This window comes from Triturus cristatus, chromosome 2_2, assembly GCF_964204655.1.
Source record: "Triturus cristatus chromosome 2_2, aTriCri1.1, whole genome shotgun sequence".
In the NCBI taxonomy this organism is placed as follows: domain Eukaryota; kingdom Metazoa; phylum Chordata; class Amphibia; order Caudata; family Salamandridae; genus Triturus; species Triturus cristatus.
Window position 1 is genome coordinate 923,937,996 of NC_140582.1, and position 16,963 is coordinate 923,954,958.

The 16,963-nt window shown below is 48.7% G+C and overlaps 1 protein-coding gene across 1 annotated transcript in view; it reads right to left on the reverse strand.

The window, feature by feature from the left end:
- PI4K2B (phosphatidylinositol 4-kinase type 2 beta) overlaps positions 1 to 16,963 on the reverse strand; it is a 337,341-nt gene that overhangs the window by 131,191 nt on the left and 189,187 nt on the right. The window contains exon 3 of the mRNA XM_085642320.1: positions 14,140 to 14,340. Coding sequence (XP_085498446.1) covers positions 14,140 to 14,340 — 201 coding nt within the window. The remainder of the gene's footprint in view (positions 1 to 14,139; positions 14,341 to 16,963) is intronic.

A 16,963-nucleotide genomic window follows, 5' to 3' on the forward strand; every position in this document is an offset into this window, starting at 1 on the left:
TGCCATGGCTAATGTTTTACCTGTCTGTGCATTATCAAGCCTGTCTCGTCTGCGCCTTCGCTTCCAGGGCCCGGTCTCTTGTCCCACGATTCTGCGAGGCAGAGAATATACTCACATATGGTGGGCGGGGCCAGCTGCGGCCACATGGAAGCCGGCTGGCTGACTGCTGGCCAGCTACAACTGTTCCTAGAGTTGTCAGCATAACCCTGTGTGGTGTGCTGGAAACACAAGCTCCCTTCCAGCGGCAAATAAGAACTTTTGGGGGAAAAAACATAATTTTTACAAAGTGCTGATGTCGTGCAACAACGTTGGGTATGTAAGTCAATAACACTTTGCATTCTGGGATTTGTAGTTTTGTTTGAAAATACCAGCTTTCAATGTTGCCATTAGAGACAAAGCCTGGTCAGCCAGCTGTCATGTACAGCATGGTGCTACACGATAGCTGTCGACTCGACATACATATTACTCTACATGTTTTTTTTTCTTTCGGAGTTTTTTTTATAGCACTTACTTGACCCGAAGGTATCAAAGCTCTTTACATGAGCACTATTTATGTTACACAAGGACACATTTGTTTTTTTGTTAGGCACGGGTGATTGAGGGATTTGCCCAGAATTGCAGGATGTTGAGCGTCATTGCTCAGACTCAAACAAGCATTGGCATAGCCAATAGGTGTCGCCTTTGGGACCATATAAGTGGTTAGCCATGCAGCAGTTGATGTTGTTGCACCAAGGATATTGTGGTGCATAACTAAATACTTATAAGGTCCCAAAAGCGAGACCTATTGGCTATGCGAATGCTTGTTTTGTAATGCCTTATATACTTCTACAGGAATCCAGTCCGCTCCACTGGCCTTCGCATTAGGCATACTTTAATACTGATTAAGCTTCTGAAATCCCTATTTGGGCATTCAGTGCCTCCAAAAGCTGCTGCGATAAAGGCAGCTCCAAAGTATCAAAGTAACTCATTAAATCTGCTTCTTCTATCCTCTGGGTTTCTGCTTAAATTTGATTAAAATGTGTAAGGAACACCTGAGCGATAGCCAATTTATCATCTTCTAGCATGCCTGTGGAAGGATGTTTGATTTGGCTGATTAATCTTTTTTTTTAACTCTTTATTTAAGATTTATGCATCAAAGAACAACAATGCAACACACTTGTCCATACATGGAGTCAGTAGGAGAATAGCATACTACATGGAATCTTATACACCGGCCAGATACATGTTTCTACACAACACTGTCCCCCCAAAGGCCATTCCTGATCCCCAAACATCCCGACATAGGCCCTGCCCCTCCCCGACAGGCCTCCCCATGATTACATTCAACATGCAATGTGCCTCCAGAAGCATCCAGTCGCACTGCCTCATAAGGACAAGTGGCGTTCCCGTATGGCTCGCTGTGGCAATGTAGTGGTATGTTATGAAAGGGTAGCACCGCAGGTGGCCATCATTTACGCCCCTGCGCAGGCAGAGTCCCCATGGGTAGGACAAAAGCAAATGATGCAATCCCCGAAAGGCCTGTACTAAGCGCCTCCCCCCCCCCAACCAGGGCTGGCAGCAGGAGAGTCATCCCTCAACAGAAGCGGAAGGCGATCGCTGGTCGCTGTGTGCTGCGAGGTACCGCGTCAGGGGTCCCCAGATGTCGGAGGGCCGGGACGCAGACGGAAGCAACTCTGAATACAACAGGACATTTTCCTGACAGGTAATCAAATCCCGTAGCCACTCCTTAAACTTGGGGCGTCTACCTCGCCCCCATCGACACGCTATACGGCGCTTAGCGAGCATCAGTGCACTAGTAACAAAACGGCGGTCTGACTTAGGTATGTCTCGAGTATACCCCAATAGGGCTTGCAAAGGAGAGGGCAGCAACGGGGACCCTAGCATTTCCCCCAAGGCCTCGTATACCTGGTTCCAATATTCATCTATGCTTGGGCAGGTTCAGGCCAGGTGAAAGAAATCCGCTCCAGGAGAATGACATCTGTCGCAGCAATCATTATCACGAAGATGAAACCTATGCATCTGGGCTGGAGTGCAGTAGAGACGATGTAGGAATTTGTAATGGATAACGCGGAACCTAGTACTAGAGGAGATCATCTCAGTCTGCGAACAGCAGAACTCCCACTGGTCGTCCGTAAACACAATGCCAATCTCGGCCTCCCAGCCCGCACGGGACCTCAACACCACCCCCCATCACAATTATATATCCGCCGATAAAGCGAGGAGACCATATGCGAAGGCGAAGAGGAGTCGAGCAGATAATGAAACTGTTCCAGAACAGGGGGGTTCACCCGGATATGCCGGCAACAGTTTCTGTAGCCCGCTGCGGAGCCGAATGAAGGCAAAAACTTCCAGGGGGGTGGGGACAACGTCCCCGTAGAGGAGCGGGAGATCACAAAATCTACCTTCATGAAATTGATCACCCCAGTTCGCAATCCCCATCTTCAATTTTATTCTCCGGAACATCTCTTCTCCTAAGAGTGGGCGAGCCGGATGATACACCAGAGGCATCAACGGAGAATAGAGAAATGACGAGCCAAGACGGTCAGCGATAACACTCCAAGCATGTGCCGTAGCATGTACAGGGTTGCGGTCCGCGCGATACGAAGGCACTTCGGCGAGGGCCGCCCCCTCCAGCGGAACCGGATCCGCCAACCAGTGCTCCACCGCAGTCTGTGGCATGAAGGGGGAGGGCCGATACCAATAGTACGCATAGTGCGCCTGAGCACTGTTATAATAGAGTTCAAAGTCCGGTATATCGAATCCACCATGCCCGTATGGACGCGCGAGTACAGACCATTTAAGCCGCGGTCTCTTACCCCCCCCAACACCAAACGGATAAGCTCTGATCTTAATTCCCGAAAGAAGTAACCTCCCGGATGAAACGGTATATTGAGGAAGAGGTAGAGCAGCTTAGGGAGTATAACCATCTTTATAAGGGAAATTCGACCGGCCATGGTCAGCGGCAGAGTCAGCCACCGGACCACATGTGAGCGTCGAGCGCCCTACCATAATTCATGCGCAGCACCTCCTGTCGGTCCCTGGAAACCCATACTCCCAAGTACTTAACGCCCTCGTCGCACCACTCCAGGGGAAAGTCAAGCGGGACTCTATCAATACCGTTCGTGGGAGGGAAAACAGCGGATTTACCCCAATTAATGTGGATCCCCGAGTACAGCGCAAATCGAACAAATTCTCTAAGTATAGGGTTCAGATTATCCCGAGTGTGAGATCATCCGCATAGAGTGACAGTAAGATTTGCCGCCGTTGGCATCTCAGGGATGCCGCGAGGTAATTCTGCCGCAGGCGGGACGCCAGGGGCTCTATCGCCAATGCGAAAAGAAGTGGCGACAGTGAGACGCGGCCATTAATAAGGATTCTTGCCTTGGGGCAGCAGTACAGAATCTGAATCCATCTGGAGAATGCCACTGGCATGCCCATATTTTTGAGGATCAGGTGAAGATAGTCCCAGTCCCACTCGACCGAATCGAACGCTTTGGTGGCATCCAAAAATACCGCCACCAGGGCAAGGGAGGGATCCGCGTTATTCAAAATCGAGAAGAGCGTCCGCAAGTTGTGGGAGGTAGATCGGCCCGGAATAAACTCCGCCTGATCTGGCAGTATCAGCCCTCCAATCAGGAGGTTAGCACGATTCACTAGCACCTTGGCCAGGATCTTCACGTCACTATTGATGAGGGAAAGAGGCCTGTATGAATCGCAACTATCCGGGGGCTTTCCTGGCTTAAGAAGAGAGACGATGAGAGTCTCTGACATACTGGGCGGCAATGAGCCGGTCTCATTAGCCTCCTCAAACACCTCTCGCAGAACTGCCGCTAGTGGGTCAATGAAAGTTTTATAGTACTCAATAGGAAAGCCGTCCAGGCCCGGTGACTTACCCGACGCCATCTGCATTATGGCTTCCTTAATTTCGGCTAACCCTATAGGAGCCGCCAGGAGTTCCCGCTGAGCATCAGATAGCCATCCGAGGGTAAGCTCTGATAGGTACTTGGACATCTCCAAGGGCGATTCACGTTGGGATGTATACAGGGCGGAATAATGAGACACGAAGGTGGACAGTATAGAAGGCGTGTCATGCTGCATAGTGCCGTCTGGGGCCCTGACCTCTAGTATGTGATTAGCGCCACGCTGAGGACGAACAGCTCCCGCCAAAAACCTGCCAGGTCGCTCCCCCTCGCCATACGCTCGCGCAGTGAAATACTTACCGCGGAAGCGTACTTCTCTCTCAGCCGCGATCTTGAACTCGGTGAGTTTGGTACGGTAGTCTAATTGTGCCACAGGGTCACCCAAAAAATTAGGGCCAGTTTCTAGGGCTTGTAAGGCTCGCTCCAAAGTGGTCAGCGTAGTGCGGAGTGAGCGCAGGACTCCCGAGCCCTTAGAAATACACAGACCCCGCATGGTGGCTTAAAAGGCCTCCCACACCGTCGCCACGCAGGCCACCGACCCCAGATTCCGGTCTATAAACTCTGATCTCCTGGGCCATCTCAGACTTCAACAATTCGTCCAGTAGGATGTTAGGATGCATGCGCCACGGAAGCGGGTCGCCAACCAGTCCAGTCCTAGCCAGAGTGAGTAGCACAGGCGCATGATCAGAATAGGTACGAGGCAAGTGTCGCATTCCCAACAGGGAGGGTCCTAGAGTCCTTGACAGGAGCAGGTAATCCAACCGAGCCCAGGTGGAGTGCAATGTCGACCAGTGCGTGCCCTCCCGCGTATCCGGGTGAATGCGTCGCCACGCGTCAAGCAGCGAGTGATGCGCCATTAGGTCTAGAACATAAGCCTGTGAGCGGGGGTGATGCGCAGTGTCTGCATTAGAGCGATCCAGGGCAGGGTCTAGGGTAACATTGAAATCCCCGCCCCAGATCAGGTGCGTAGACCCTATATCCAATATGACTGCCGACAGGGAGATGAAATGGGTGGGTCCGTCCACGTTAGGCCCATAAGAGGATGCAATGGTAACGGTAGCATTACCCATCCGTCCCCACACAACACAGAATCGTCCCTCAGTGTCAGTTTTTTCCCCCAGAGGCACAAACGGGGTATGTTTTTTTACTAGAACGGCCGTTACCCTAGAGTATGTGGAGTATGAAGAAAAGAGGCCATATGCCGCCCATCTTGATGCAAATGTAGGTGCCCTACGGGGTTCTGTATGGGTTTCCTGCAGTAGTGCTATGTGTATTTGATGGCGGTCTAAATAACCCAAGACCTGACGACGCTTGCGCGGGTCTCCCAACCCCCGTATGTTCCACGTCAATACATTGATCCTACTGTGCGGGTCACGCTGTACACTTCGCTCCCCCAGCACCATTACTCGAGGGGACACCAATTGATGAAGCGAGGTAGGCCTTGCGGCCAAGCCTCCGCACCCCACTGCCCAACCCACCCCACGCTAGGAAGATACCATGCCCCCACCCCCAGGCCGCAATACGGAGATTGCCAGAATTCAAGCCCGGGCAAAGAATAGTGTGTGATCCAGTGTTCAAGTGTGTTGTCACAAATACAAATCCCCCCCCCACCCAGCCCAACCGACTTCCCCCAACTCGTCGGAGGGAACCCTCCCCAAATACCATTCCCCTGTAAACGCCTCCATCTCCCATCCCACCCCCTCTCACCGCAGCAGCCCAATCCTGCCGGGATCCAGACCCCCTCCCATCCCTTACAGCGAACATAACTGTTGAATTGGGGGTATACCCTCTACGGGAGACACCAGTGTGCCGGACCTACCCTCCCCAGCCCCATCATTGCACCCACCGCACCATCACCCCATTGGGCGAGGAGTCTACGTGGGATGGGGGTGGGGGGGGGGTGTTCCCCTGATGGTAATGTCTTCTCATCCCCTACATCTGAAAGAGGTCTAAAGGCTAAGGCAGCCCCCACCATGGCAAGAGCAATCACCCCCATGAGTGCAGCCAATCCATATCCGCAGCCAAAGGACGGTCCAATCAAAGGGGAGAAACAAGAGCAAGGAGGAATAGGCAATGCGAAGCAAGAAGGAAAGAGAAAAGAGACGCAGGGGAAAAGAAACAGAAGAGAAACCATGACAGCAGTACTCATCAGTCCGGAGCAGACGTCGGAGAGCGGGAGCCCGATCGTGTCCCAGGACTGCGCCGCTGAGAGGCAGCAGAGGGCTGTTCTTTTAGGAAGTCCTCCACCTGCTGCGGGTTGCCGAAGAAAAGGGCCTTGCCATGATGAGTGATCTTGAGCTTGGCGGGATACTGCATGGAATATGGAATGTCCCTTTGTTGCAGCTTCTTCTTTACTCCTGCAAACTTGCGGCGGGCCTCTTGCACCATCTGGGTAAAGTCCGGATAGAAAGAGATAGTGGTGTTTTCATGCAGATTCGGTTGCTTCTCCCTGGCCAGGCGCAGCAGAGTGTCGCGATCCCTGTAATTGAGGAATTTGATGATGACAGGGCACGGCGGAGCCCCAGGGACCGGTCGAGGCCCCAAGGAGGGTGGGCACGCTCTACTACCAACTGCGGCGAAAAAGAGTTTTGACCAAATTTATCGATCAGCAGCCTCTCCATGAAATCCTCCATGCGGCCCCCACCACTGGACTCTGCAAGGCCAATCAGGCGGACGTTGTTCCGTCGAGAACGCGCCTCCAAATCTTCATTTTTCTCGGCAATGACCTTGAGCAGCCGGTCCATCTGTGACAGTTTAGTTGCACCAGTCACGGCACCGTCCTCCAGCTCCGATATTCGCCCCTCCGCCTCCTTCAGACGCTCCCCGTGCTGGTCCAGCCGATGCACTATCGCCTCCAGGCGCGTATTCATGTTATCGATTTTGGCGTCGATGGAGGTTAGGCTCTTCTGCATGCCTAAAAGGATAGTCTTCCAGTCCACCTCCTCCTCCTCACCAGGGCCCAGCTCTCCGCCATCCACAGGTGGCGTGCGCGTTTTCTTTTTAGGGGGGTTGAAGTGTAGCGTTGACTGCTTTGCGTCCGATTTGCCCATGTTAGCCGCTGGCGAGAGCACAGGTCACCTATAGCCAGTCCGCACGGTGATTTCTACGTCCGGGTGGCTCAGTAAGTACCGACTCAAGGGGCCAGCCACAGTCCACACCTCCAACGTCAGACCCAGGTAGAGCACACCGGGCGACCAGCCCCCCTCAAGCCACCAGAAGTATTCCGCACGGAAAGGCGTCCAGGTGCTCAGCCCAGCCCCCAGCAGGAGCCACAGCACCCCTTCGGCCCCAGCGGGGACAAGGCCGCAAACCCACTGCGCCACAGGCACCAGGGTCCCAATCGGGGCAAAGAGCCAAGCGGAGAGCCAGGAAGACCTCTGTTGAGTCAGGTCCGCCGCCGCCTCCCAGCGCAGGTCCAGAGAAGGGACTTTGCCACCAGCCTTCGCCCCTATGCAGCTCAAGGAGTCTCTGTCCACGGCTCCCTAGCGGCGACCAGGCCCAGAAGAGCACACATCGGCCCCAGGATGCGCAGGCCAGGCAGGCAGAGCAACGACGGGCACTCCCCCGTACCTCCGATACAGCGAGGTCCCACCCTGGGCCCCCGGCACAATCGTCGCCCCAGGCAGTCACCGGCAGGGCCAATTAGGGAGGGGGGGCACAGGCTCACCACAAGTGTTCAGCAGAGTGACAGCAGCGCCGACCACAGCCGACGTCTCGCCCACGGCCCACAAGGCCCAACGAATCCCCAGGCTCGAGTTGTCAAAAGCCGCCGCTCCGCAGTTCCGCACCACGCGTTGCACTGCGCCCAGTGTCAGCAACGATCGATATCTTCGCCGCCAGGTCACCAACGGTCTGCAAACTCGCACCGAGTGGTCCTGCAAAGTTGTGCTGCCCTTCGGTAGCGCTGGGTTGTTAGTAACTGGCCCGGAGGATAGTGCTGCAAGGTTTAGTTTCGCCCGGCCGGCGGGAGCCTCACTGAAGTGCGGCCATGATGGTCCAGCGCCACCTAGCGCCCCGATTTGGCTGATTAATTGAGCAGCTTTTTGATATTTTGTAGACCACGCCAGAAATTTACCAATCTGCTGACTTTCCTCGTAGAGCTTTTGTTGGTAGGCCTTACTCCCTGTTATCTCCTTGATTAAAAAGAAATCTTTCAATTTGTCCTTAGCCCTTGCTAGCTCTTGCTGCTGTGCCTTTATAATTGGCTCTGGCTTGTCTGTTAAGGTTACCTTTAGTCTGGCCTTCTCCACGGCATTCTGGAGTACCAAAATCTTATGTTTCTGTAAGTTATTTATTCTTGGCTTGTATGATATAGCCTGACCTCTAGAAGTAGCTTTAAAAGCCTCCCAGACCATAAACAGGGGGGCTGTGTTTAAATTAAGCTGGAAAAACTCCTTTATGAACTCTATGGTTTCTGTTAACCGAGTCAAATCTTGTAATAAGGATTTATCAAATTGCCATCCGGACGTCTTTTTTGAAGTACCATTTAATCTTAATGTAAATGAAACTAAAGAATTCTCTGAAAAAGAATTGGCCACTATTTCTGCCGGGCCGTTGGCAACCAATTTATCGACTAAAAAATAATTCAGTCGTGAAGCTGATCTGAACCTTGCTGAGTAGCAGGTAAATTGCAAGAGAGAAGGATGTCCTAGTCTCCAGGGGTCCGTTAATGAGAAATCTTTTGTAAGGCTGCTTATTAATTTTGCGGTTTTCGGCTTTAGTTGGCGCTTCGCCTTGTTTGATATATCAAGTGCCAGATTCTAAATGAAATTAAAATCACCCCCCAAAATTAATATGCCTTCCATTCATACTGCTAATTGATATATTTGACCTAATGTTGCAGTATCGTCCTATATAGGACCATAATAATTCACCAGGTTCAGAACTGCTTCCTGCAGCCTTACTTTCACCCAAAGCCATCTACCTTTCCCATCTCGTTGTACCTCCTTAACCTGCCAGTCAACGGTGTTCGCTAGTAAAATCCCTACCCCTCGGACAGCCAAATTAGCAGAAGAAAAATATGTCTGAATACCTCTTGGGAAGTGCCATCTTCGGGATATCAATCGTAAGATGTGTTTCTTGTAAAAAAAAAAAAAAAAAAAACACACAATCTCCGGAGAGAGGGAGGTGACCCAATTTAAAAGAGCAGCTCTTTTCCGCGGGTTAAGTAATACATTAACATTACATGTCACTATTTTTTATGTTCTGCATTTATTGGTTTTTTTGTTTGACCTGCTGTAGTCTGTATTTTTGATCCCATCTGACCTGACCTACACAATTTAGAGTAATTCTATAAAATAGTTTAAAATCTATCCTGTTCATTTTGTACTATTGCTAAACCCACTCCCAGAGAAACCCCACCTAAAACACCATTACCCCTGACCCCTAACCCCTGGAACCCACCCCGGACATGTGGTCATCCCATCAGGCCCGCAAACCACATCTCTCCCACCCTATGTAACAACGGGGTGCCCCGTTTCTGCACCCTAGGTGATCTACCTCCCCCACACAGCAGCGAAGACCCAGCCAACAACATAAATCAAACATTTAGTAATTCCCAGTGATTCATTTTGCAGTAGTAATCTCTCTTAATAGCTCCTGTGCTTCCTCCAAGCGCGAAAGCATATGGAATTTTCCTCTAACCAACACTCTTAGCTTAGATTGCTGCGCGATGGATGCTTGAGCCCTCTGTGTGAAGCTTCTGTATCTATTTAATGCAAACTCTTTACGTCTGCGTGCCGCACCTGCAGACATCTGGAAAGATCCGGCATTTAGTGCCCTCGTTAATAGAACACTGTCTTTACTGAATCGCTTTAGCCAGAATGTTCTCTTATTCTGTAGTCTGAAAAGTTGGTCAAAATACGAGGGTACTTAGAATTAGGGATTGGGTGAGCAGGAATCTGATATGCTCTAGTTAATGTCAGATCTCCAGTGAAGTCTGCGAGCATTTTTTGCTTAATTAATGTTTCCACCCATAGAAGGGTATTGGTCCCGGCACTCCAACAATCCGAAGATTAGAGCGGCGTGAAAGGTTTTCCAATTCTTCGAGCTTATTTTCAAGGATAATGTCTGCGGAGTTGATTTTTTGAATCGTGGAGCTCATCTGATCCTCAAGGTAAGCTATCCTTGACTCCGCTTCTTGGAGTCTTGCGGAATACCTGCAATTGATTCTTTAATTTTTTCCAACCAAAGATGGTGTGGCTGTCTCATGCTCCTGGGTGTTTTTCATACTCCGGATCTCATCCAATATGAGATTTAGTAAAGTTTTTATTTCAATCTGTTGCGAGTTGGCTCCAATAAATGAGAGTTCAGCGTTCTCTTGCGGGCTCTTATTCTCGAAATTGATTATTTGACATAGTAGTTTTGAGCCCTTCTCCATTGTTGCATGGGATTTTCCCTGGGACTGTTTTAGGATGTTTTCTACAGCAGACAAGGGATCAGGGAGCAAATGCTGATCCAATGAGACTAATAAATTTGCCTGGCCGTGTGACAAGCTTCCCTCTTCTGACTGAGCAAGCGCCGAGAACTCTGGAACTAAGGTTGAGGCTCGAGAAGGTGAAGATATGTGTAACAGCTCAAGACAATTAATTGTTGCGTCTTCCCCTGGTGTTACTGGGAGAGCAGTACTTAGGTGTGGCATACCTTGAGCAGTTATTGGCTGAGTATTCTTTTTCACAAACAGGAAATCTTTATAGTTCTTCAGTTCTGCCTTTTTCCATCGCTGCCATGGATTCGCTGGTCCATCCCCTCTCATCATCACCATCATTAGATCCTTCAGTTACATGAGTGGGGTCCCTCCCCCCTCGCTTGCTGTAACTCTGACTGTGGTTCAAATAAATCCTCAGCAGAGCTCTTGGAACTGGAGTTTAATCCTGAAAGATTGACTGCACTCGGGGCTTTAGCCGAGGTTAGTGTCTCCTCTGCCTGCAAGATGCGTTTTTTTTGCTTGGAGCCCCGTCACTCTCTAAAACAACAAGCAAACAAAATAAGAGAAAAAAAACCAACTGGCCTCAAATTATCCAATGCGGAGAACTTGCCAACGTTATTTTTTTTTCCCTGCAGCAGACTGTCCGCAATTTATTCCATACTAAGAGCTTGTGACAGTTCTTATAATCTTACTGCATCAAACACCAGCTCCTCTTCTGTTCTTCAATTGCTGCAGTTAGCTACTATCAGCTTCCCAAAGGAGCATCTGTGCCTTCTGCGCCTTGTATTTTACGGTTTGCAGTTTGAGCAGCTTTAGCGGTTTTGCTATTTCACCTTAAGCCTTCAGCGCGGAGCCTTATGCCAAAGTATTCCAGCGCCGGGCAGCATTCACTATGCTCTTACAGTCAATGTCAAATGAAACGTTATCCCCCTGCTGCTGCTGCTTTTCACCCTCTGCCTCCTTTGTTCACTCCTTGGTGCTCAGTGAACAGCAGTCTGGGCTCAGCCTCAGATCCACAATCCAGCCTCAGTTCAGTCTCTCTGGAGCTCACGGCAAAATCCTCCACAACATAAGCTTTCCCTCGTTATCCCTCATTAGCGGTGCCAAACTCGTCTAATCTTCCGTTTATACTCATTCTCCCCCCCCCCCCCCCCCCCCCCCCCATCAGCGAGTCTCAGCAGCAGCTCTCGGCACGATCGTCGGCACGATCGTCAGCTCTCCGCGGTTCTTTGAACTCCGCATTTCAAGCTGCCACCATTACGGCGTTCAACGTTCACTGCAGTCTTCGCTGGTGGTGGGAGGAGCACTGACCACCTGTGGTACGGAGAAGCGCGAAACTCCATATGTAATACCTCCTTCTGCTTCACGTAATTTTTTTGTCATCCTTTCCCCTCCCCCCACCCCCCATCTAGCAACAAACAAAGTGTGCGTAAAAGGCAGGTCAAGCAAAAAAGATCTTTCAAGATTCGTTTAAATTTCATCTCTCCAGAGATATTTATTCATCTTTTTTTAAATTAAGAAACCGATTAAACGTTCTCTTTTCACTGCACATTTATACCATTTATTAATGTGGGTGGAAGCTGCAAATAAAAGTAGGTTTGTGTGCAATGTGGAGTTTGTGTTGGGGCATGGGTTTGCTATGTCCGCTTCAGCCTGGGGACCTTAAACACTTAAGACGGTGTATATTTTTGTTTTGCACAAAAACACATACAAATGAATACAAACAGCTCCTCCAAGCAATTATAAGTGAAAACGTGCGTTATAATAAATAACAGCTAGCCTCAACATGCCATAAAGCACCATCACTAAACACCAAGACATACTACTAGAGTGCATACACCATAAACACTCATTTGTATGGCACAAAACTGGAAGAGCCGCAACCGATTCCGGTCAGACTGCTTCGGAGACCCGGGTCTCTACCCAACACAATGGGTCCTAGCCGGCTGTGCCCGCTACCGCACCCCCTGCTTATCTTCCCCCTTGCCAGGGTTACTCTCCTCTGCTAAAATGAGACGCTGAGCAGGGCTTCCAAGTTCAGAGTTTCTGCCGGACTCGGCGGGTCTGACAGGCTGCATCAAACAACAATGCCACTCTTTGGCAACTATGCCTGTTGAATCAGGTGTATTGTTAAGGGTGGGCAAATTTGTTCCACCAATCGGGGGAGGGTCGAAAATAATTGTGTTCACATTCTGGTCACTTAGTATCCACTGCCACTAAAAACAAACCCTAAAGTATTCTTTTTGGTGGCCGTACATGGAACAAGATGTTGATGACATTAGCAAAGTGAAAAATATCTGTTATCAAACAAACCCTGGAAACTTAAATTAGGTCTTTGCCACTGGTTCCTTTTGCAATGGATTTTGCCTGACATATAAAAGCATTACTGGATAAATTGTTTAACTGGATTGTACTTGTGGATTACTTTTTCAAATAGATTAATGATTTTTTTAGCGAAATGAAAACACAAGTAACAATAGATTTTTTTAAATTAAGTTATCGCCTAAGAAGGTTCACCATCAGAACCTACTATGGACAATAGTGTGTAACTTGTATCAGACAGAATGGAGACAATAAAGAAAAAAAAATAAAAAAAAAAATGAAGGAATTAAACATTATACTGTGCCTTTATATAGTCCTCAATCAAATTGAGCAGTGAGGAGAGTTAACAAATTGGTTAAGGGAGGTATACAAACTGCTTTAACATGTGCTCTTAATGTCGTGGAATTTGTCAAGGAACGGTTTGAGTATATCATAACATGCCACACTTGTTACCGACGCATCACTTTTTATTTTGTTAAGAGGGAGGAAATCACGTACAGGTTTGGTCCCTGACAGGTTGGCAGACAAGTTTCTTCAAAGAGTTAAGGATTCTTACTAGGAGGAAAGAGTAAATTATCATAATCTCAAGTCTAAAGTTGAGGTATTTTGCCATGCTAAAGTGAGCAAGACTGATGTTAATATTGGTACTTGGGTCTTGTTAAAGAATATGCAATCAATGAGCTCAAAAGGTCCATTTATAGTTTAAGTTTATAGTTCTTTTAATTTGGCTGATGGTCATTGGTGGACAAAAAAAACTAAAAGACTCTTGATGACTAAAAGAACTGCTACGGAAAAAATTACTTGTATCTGGTAATGTGTTATTTTCTCACCCTAATGTACCTTTACCTGGCAATACAGAAGCTGTATTAGCGGATAACAATTCATCATTGCAGGTGCAACCAAGCTACACTTTGACTTCACAGGAGACGGTTGGATAATTCCCTGTCTTCATCAAACTACAGATGTCATCCTTGAATATTCAACCAGCACAGGATCAGGTCATCAAGAGGTGTGGATGTTTATTTTTTTTAAAAACCCGTGTATCTGTAGGAATACTAATTGTAATGTAATATTTTTGGTTCTCTTTTATTAAGACGGTAGATGTTGTATTCTTAGTCATTGCCTATTTTGAATGTTTATCTTGTGTGCTTCCCAGTTCCTGCCCACAGTAGGAGGTCTGAATCTGTACTTGTAGGACATGGACTGGTGGGATTTGGTATTTCACTACGACTAGTAACAAATTACTTTAAGCAACTACCTGCAACACGTTACCGTTTCTCCAAAAAATAAGCATGCCACCTTTGAGAAGCTCTAAAATATTCTCCAAGGATAACATAAAAAAGAGCTTGGCTTTGTTCAACATTTTCAGCTCAGCATGGTTAAGAGCCACTGTCGGTCTGTGGTACAGATCTTTAGAAACTATTGGAAGTAGTGATTTTGGAAAGTTTGATAAACACAAATTTGTCTTACCTTGGTTTTAGGTACTACTCCCAATCCAAGTTTGTCATCCACTAGATATGCACCAGCCTCCGAGAGGTATCCCTGATTAGGAACTAGACAGCCTCGACCAAAGCAGCAGGGGCAGCATATTTTTTGAAAATATTTTGCCCATTTTGGATTCAAACGACCGTAAGGCTCTTCAGACTTTGGTTTGAAAACACCAATAATTTTCTGAGGAAATCAAATAAGAACAATTAAATATCCTTTTAGGTTTACATCAACAGAACTACATAGATATTTTGAATGGGTTATGGGTCATCAAACATCCACACATCCATTTGCATAGGGTTTTAAAATCAAATCACGTATACATTCATGTACAATTGTGCACAATACACTTAAGATCATGAATAATTCCAAGACATTGAAATGACACAGGAGCTTATAAATGTAGAGCTGCAATCACAGGACAAAAGGATTAAAACAGTTGAGAAACATACCCTCCAGGACCAAACCAAGAAATCTGCAGTGACGCAAGTCAAAGCCTAAGAATGTGCTTTGGCATTTTCCGCTCCATGCTTACGCAAGAAGCATAATTACAAAGATGATCAAATAGCTATCACTGACATTAAAGATCCCTTATTCTACTGCTCCAACCAACTCTGATGCCTAATAATGCTACTGGATTCAAGCGTGTCTGGCTGATGAGGGGTGTTACTCCGAAACCGGTCCTAGGATGCTGGTTTCCGGTTCAATGAAGACCTAGCTAGGGAGTTTGGGCAGGACTGTTCCCATGAGGCACAGGGTCAAGACTAATTGCATATAGCTGGGTCTGAACGGAGGTGGTGAAGTGAGCCAAAGAATGATGATGGATTCAACCCAGATCTGTGACTGGGGGTGAGTGTCTGAAAACTTTCAGCGCTCCGTCCATCATCTCATTGTGTTTAATAATGCTAAAAGCCACAGAGTAAGTTGAGAACTGCAGGCCACATTTACTTGTATAAGATGGTCTACAGCCATGTAAGAGGAGTTGGTAAGTATGAATTGTGTTGTAATGGCTGGAAAACTATGCCATCTATGGCACACACTGAGCAGCCACTGTCAGATGTTTTGACATCTCTTTATTGCTATGACCACCTACTGCCACTGAAGTTAAAATGAGGTGGGGAACGAGAGGAAACGCAAGGACAAGTGATGGTTGATGGCCACAATTGGACTTTACTTTGAAACCTACTAGGGCAACTTATCGCTCGGCTTACATTTAATATCAGTGGAAGACACTAAATGCAAATCCCTTCCTTCTGCCTGAACTGACCAGTCTGGCCACCACTTTGCACAGTCTATTGCATGCCACTCTTACTCCATTAAACGAAACATCCAGGAAACAAGAGTTTATTTGGTCAACATTTATTAAGTAGTTCCTTCTGCAATTAATTTTTAGAAAGGCATGTGAACACACTGTGAGACCTTCCAATAGGTACAAAGCACTGGGCAGCAGAGAACCAAATAGCAGTAATTTGAAAAAGGGGAAATTATGGAAAACAGTGGGGTTTTTAGGTCGACCCTAGCGCAGTGCGCAAGCGCTGCTCTAGGAGATGTCCTTTAGAAATTGGTCAGCACTTTTCCACACACTTGTGCATGTGGGTCATCCACCTTGCGGGAGCGAGCAGCAGCGCGCACAGGGGCCATCGTTTTTTTTTGTTTTTTTCTAATGAGCTCTCACTTTTGTTCTTTTTCGATCAGTGGCGCGGTCTCCTCCCCCTGCGGTCTTGACACCTCCCTCACTCAGCCTTCTTCCTCCCGTGCTCACTCCGGCACATCCTCTCACTGCAGCCTCTTCCCTGCCCTCCCCTGAGAGCCCTTGATGCCAGGCCAGCAGTTCACAGATTCCCTCCCTCAGCCACTTTGTTCCTGTGTGCATAATTGAGGACTCGCCCCTACAGCGGGCGCCGTCTCCTCCCCCCGTGATAAGCCCCCCTTTAGCAGGACCGCGCCCTCTCAGCCCCCTGCCGCCACCAGAGCGTAAATGCCATTCTGCCCCGCACACCGACCACCATGAACGAGCTGAACCACATCTGTTTCCTGCTGTCGGAGCTCAGTCCCATGCAGGCCCAGCAAACGGCGGCTGCGCCGCTCATGGGCCCCTTCTCCATCGGACAGGCTTTCCGTGGCATGAGCGTGCCAGCATCGCGGTGCAAGAACCCCCTAGGCATAAAGCTGAGCTACCCGCTGCTGCAGTCTCTCTAGGAGTGCCTGTACTATCTGCTGTGCTGCTGGTGTATCAAAGAACTGCTCGACTAGGCCAAGAGCCCACCCCCCCCCCACTATCCCTTCCCGCCGGGAAAACTGGGGGTTCAGGAGGCACCATACTGGCTCCATGAGGCACCCTTTTGGTTCAGCTAACACCATAGAGGCTCCCCGAGAATCCAATTAGTCCAACAACACTAGATTTGCTCATTGAGCACCACCATTGGTTCAGCAATTACCTTATTGGCTTAGGAAGTACCCAAAACGACTCATCGAGCACCTCATTGGCCCAGCAATTACCTCACTGGTGGAGGAAGTACATAACCAACTCATTGAGCACCTCATTGGTCCAGCCATTCATTACCTCACAGCCGGCGCCGTCTCCTCCCCCTGCGGCCTCAACACCTTCCTCACCCAGCCTTCTTCCTCCCCTGCTCACTCTGGCACATCCTCTCACCACAGCCTCTTCCCTGCCCTCCCCTGAGAGCCCTTGATGCCAGGCCAGCAGTTCACAGATTCCCTCCCTCAGCCACTTTGTTCCAGTGTGCACAGTTGATGACTTGCCGGCCTCAGCATTCAGCCGCCAGCAGAGGTGGCAGCAAACACT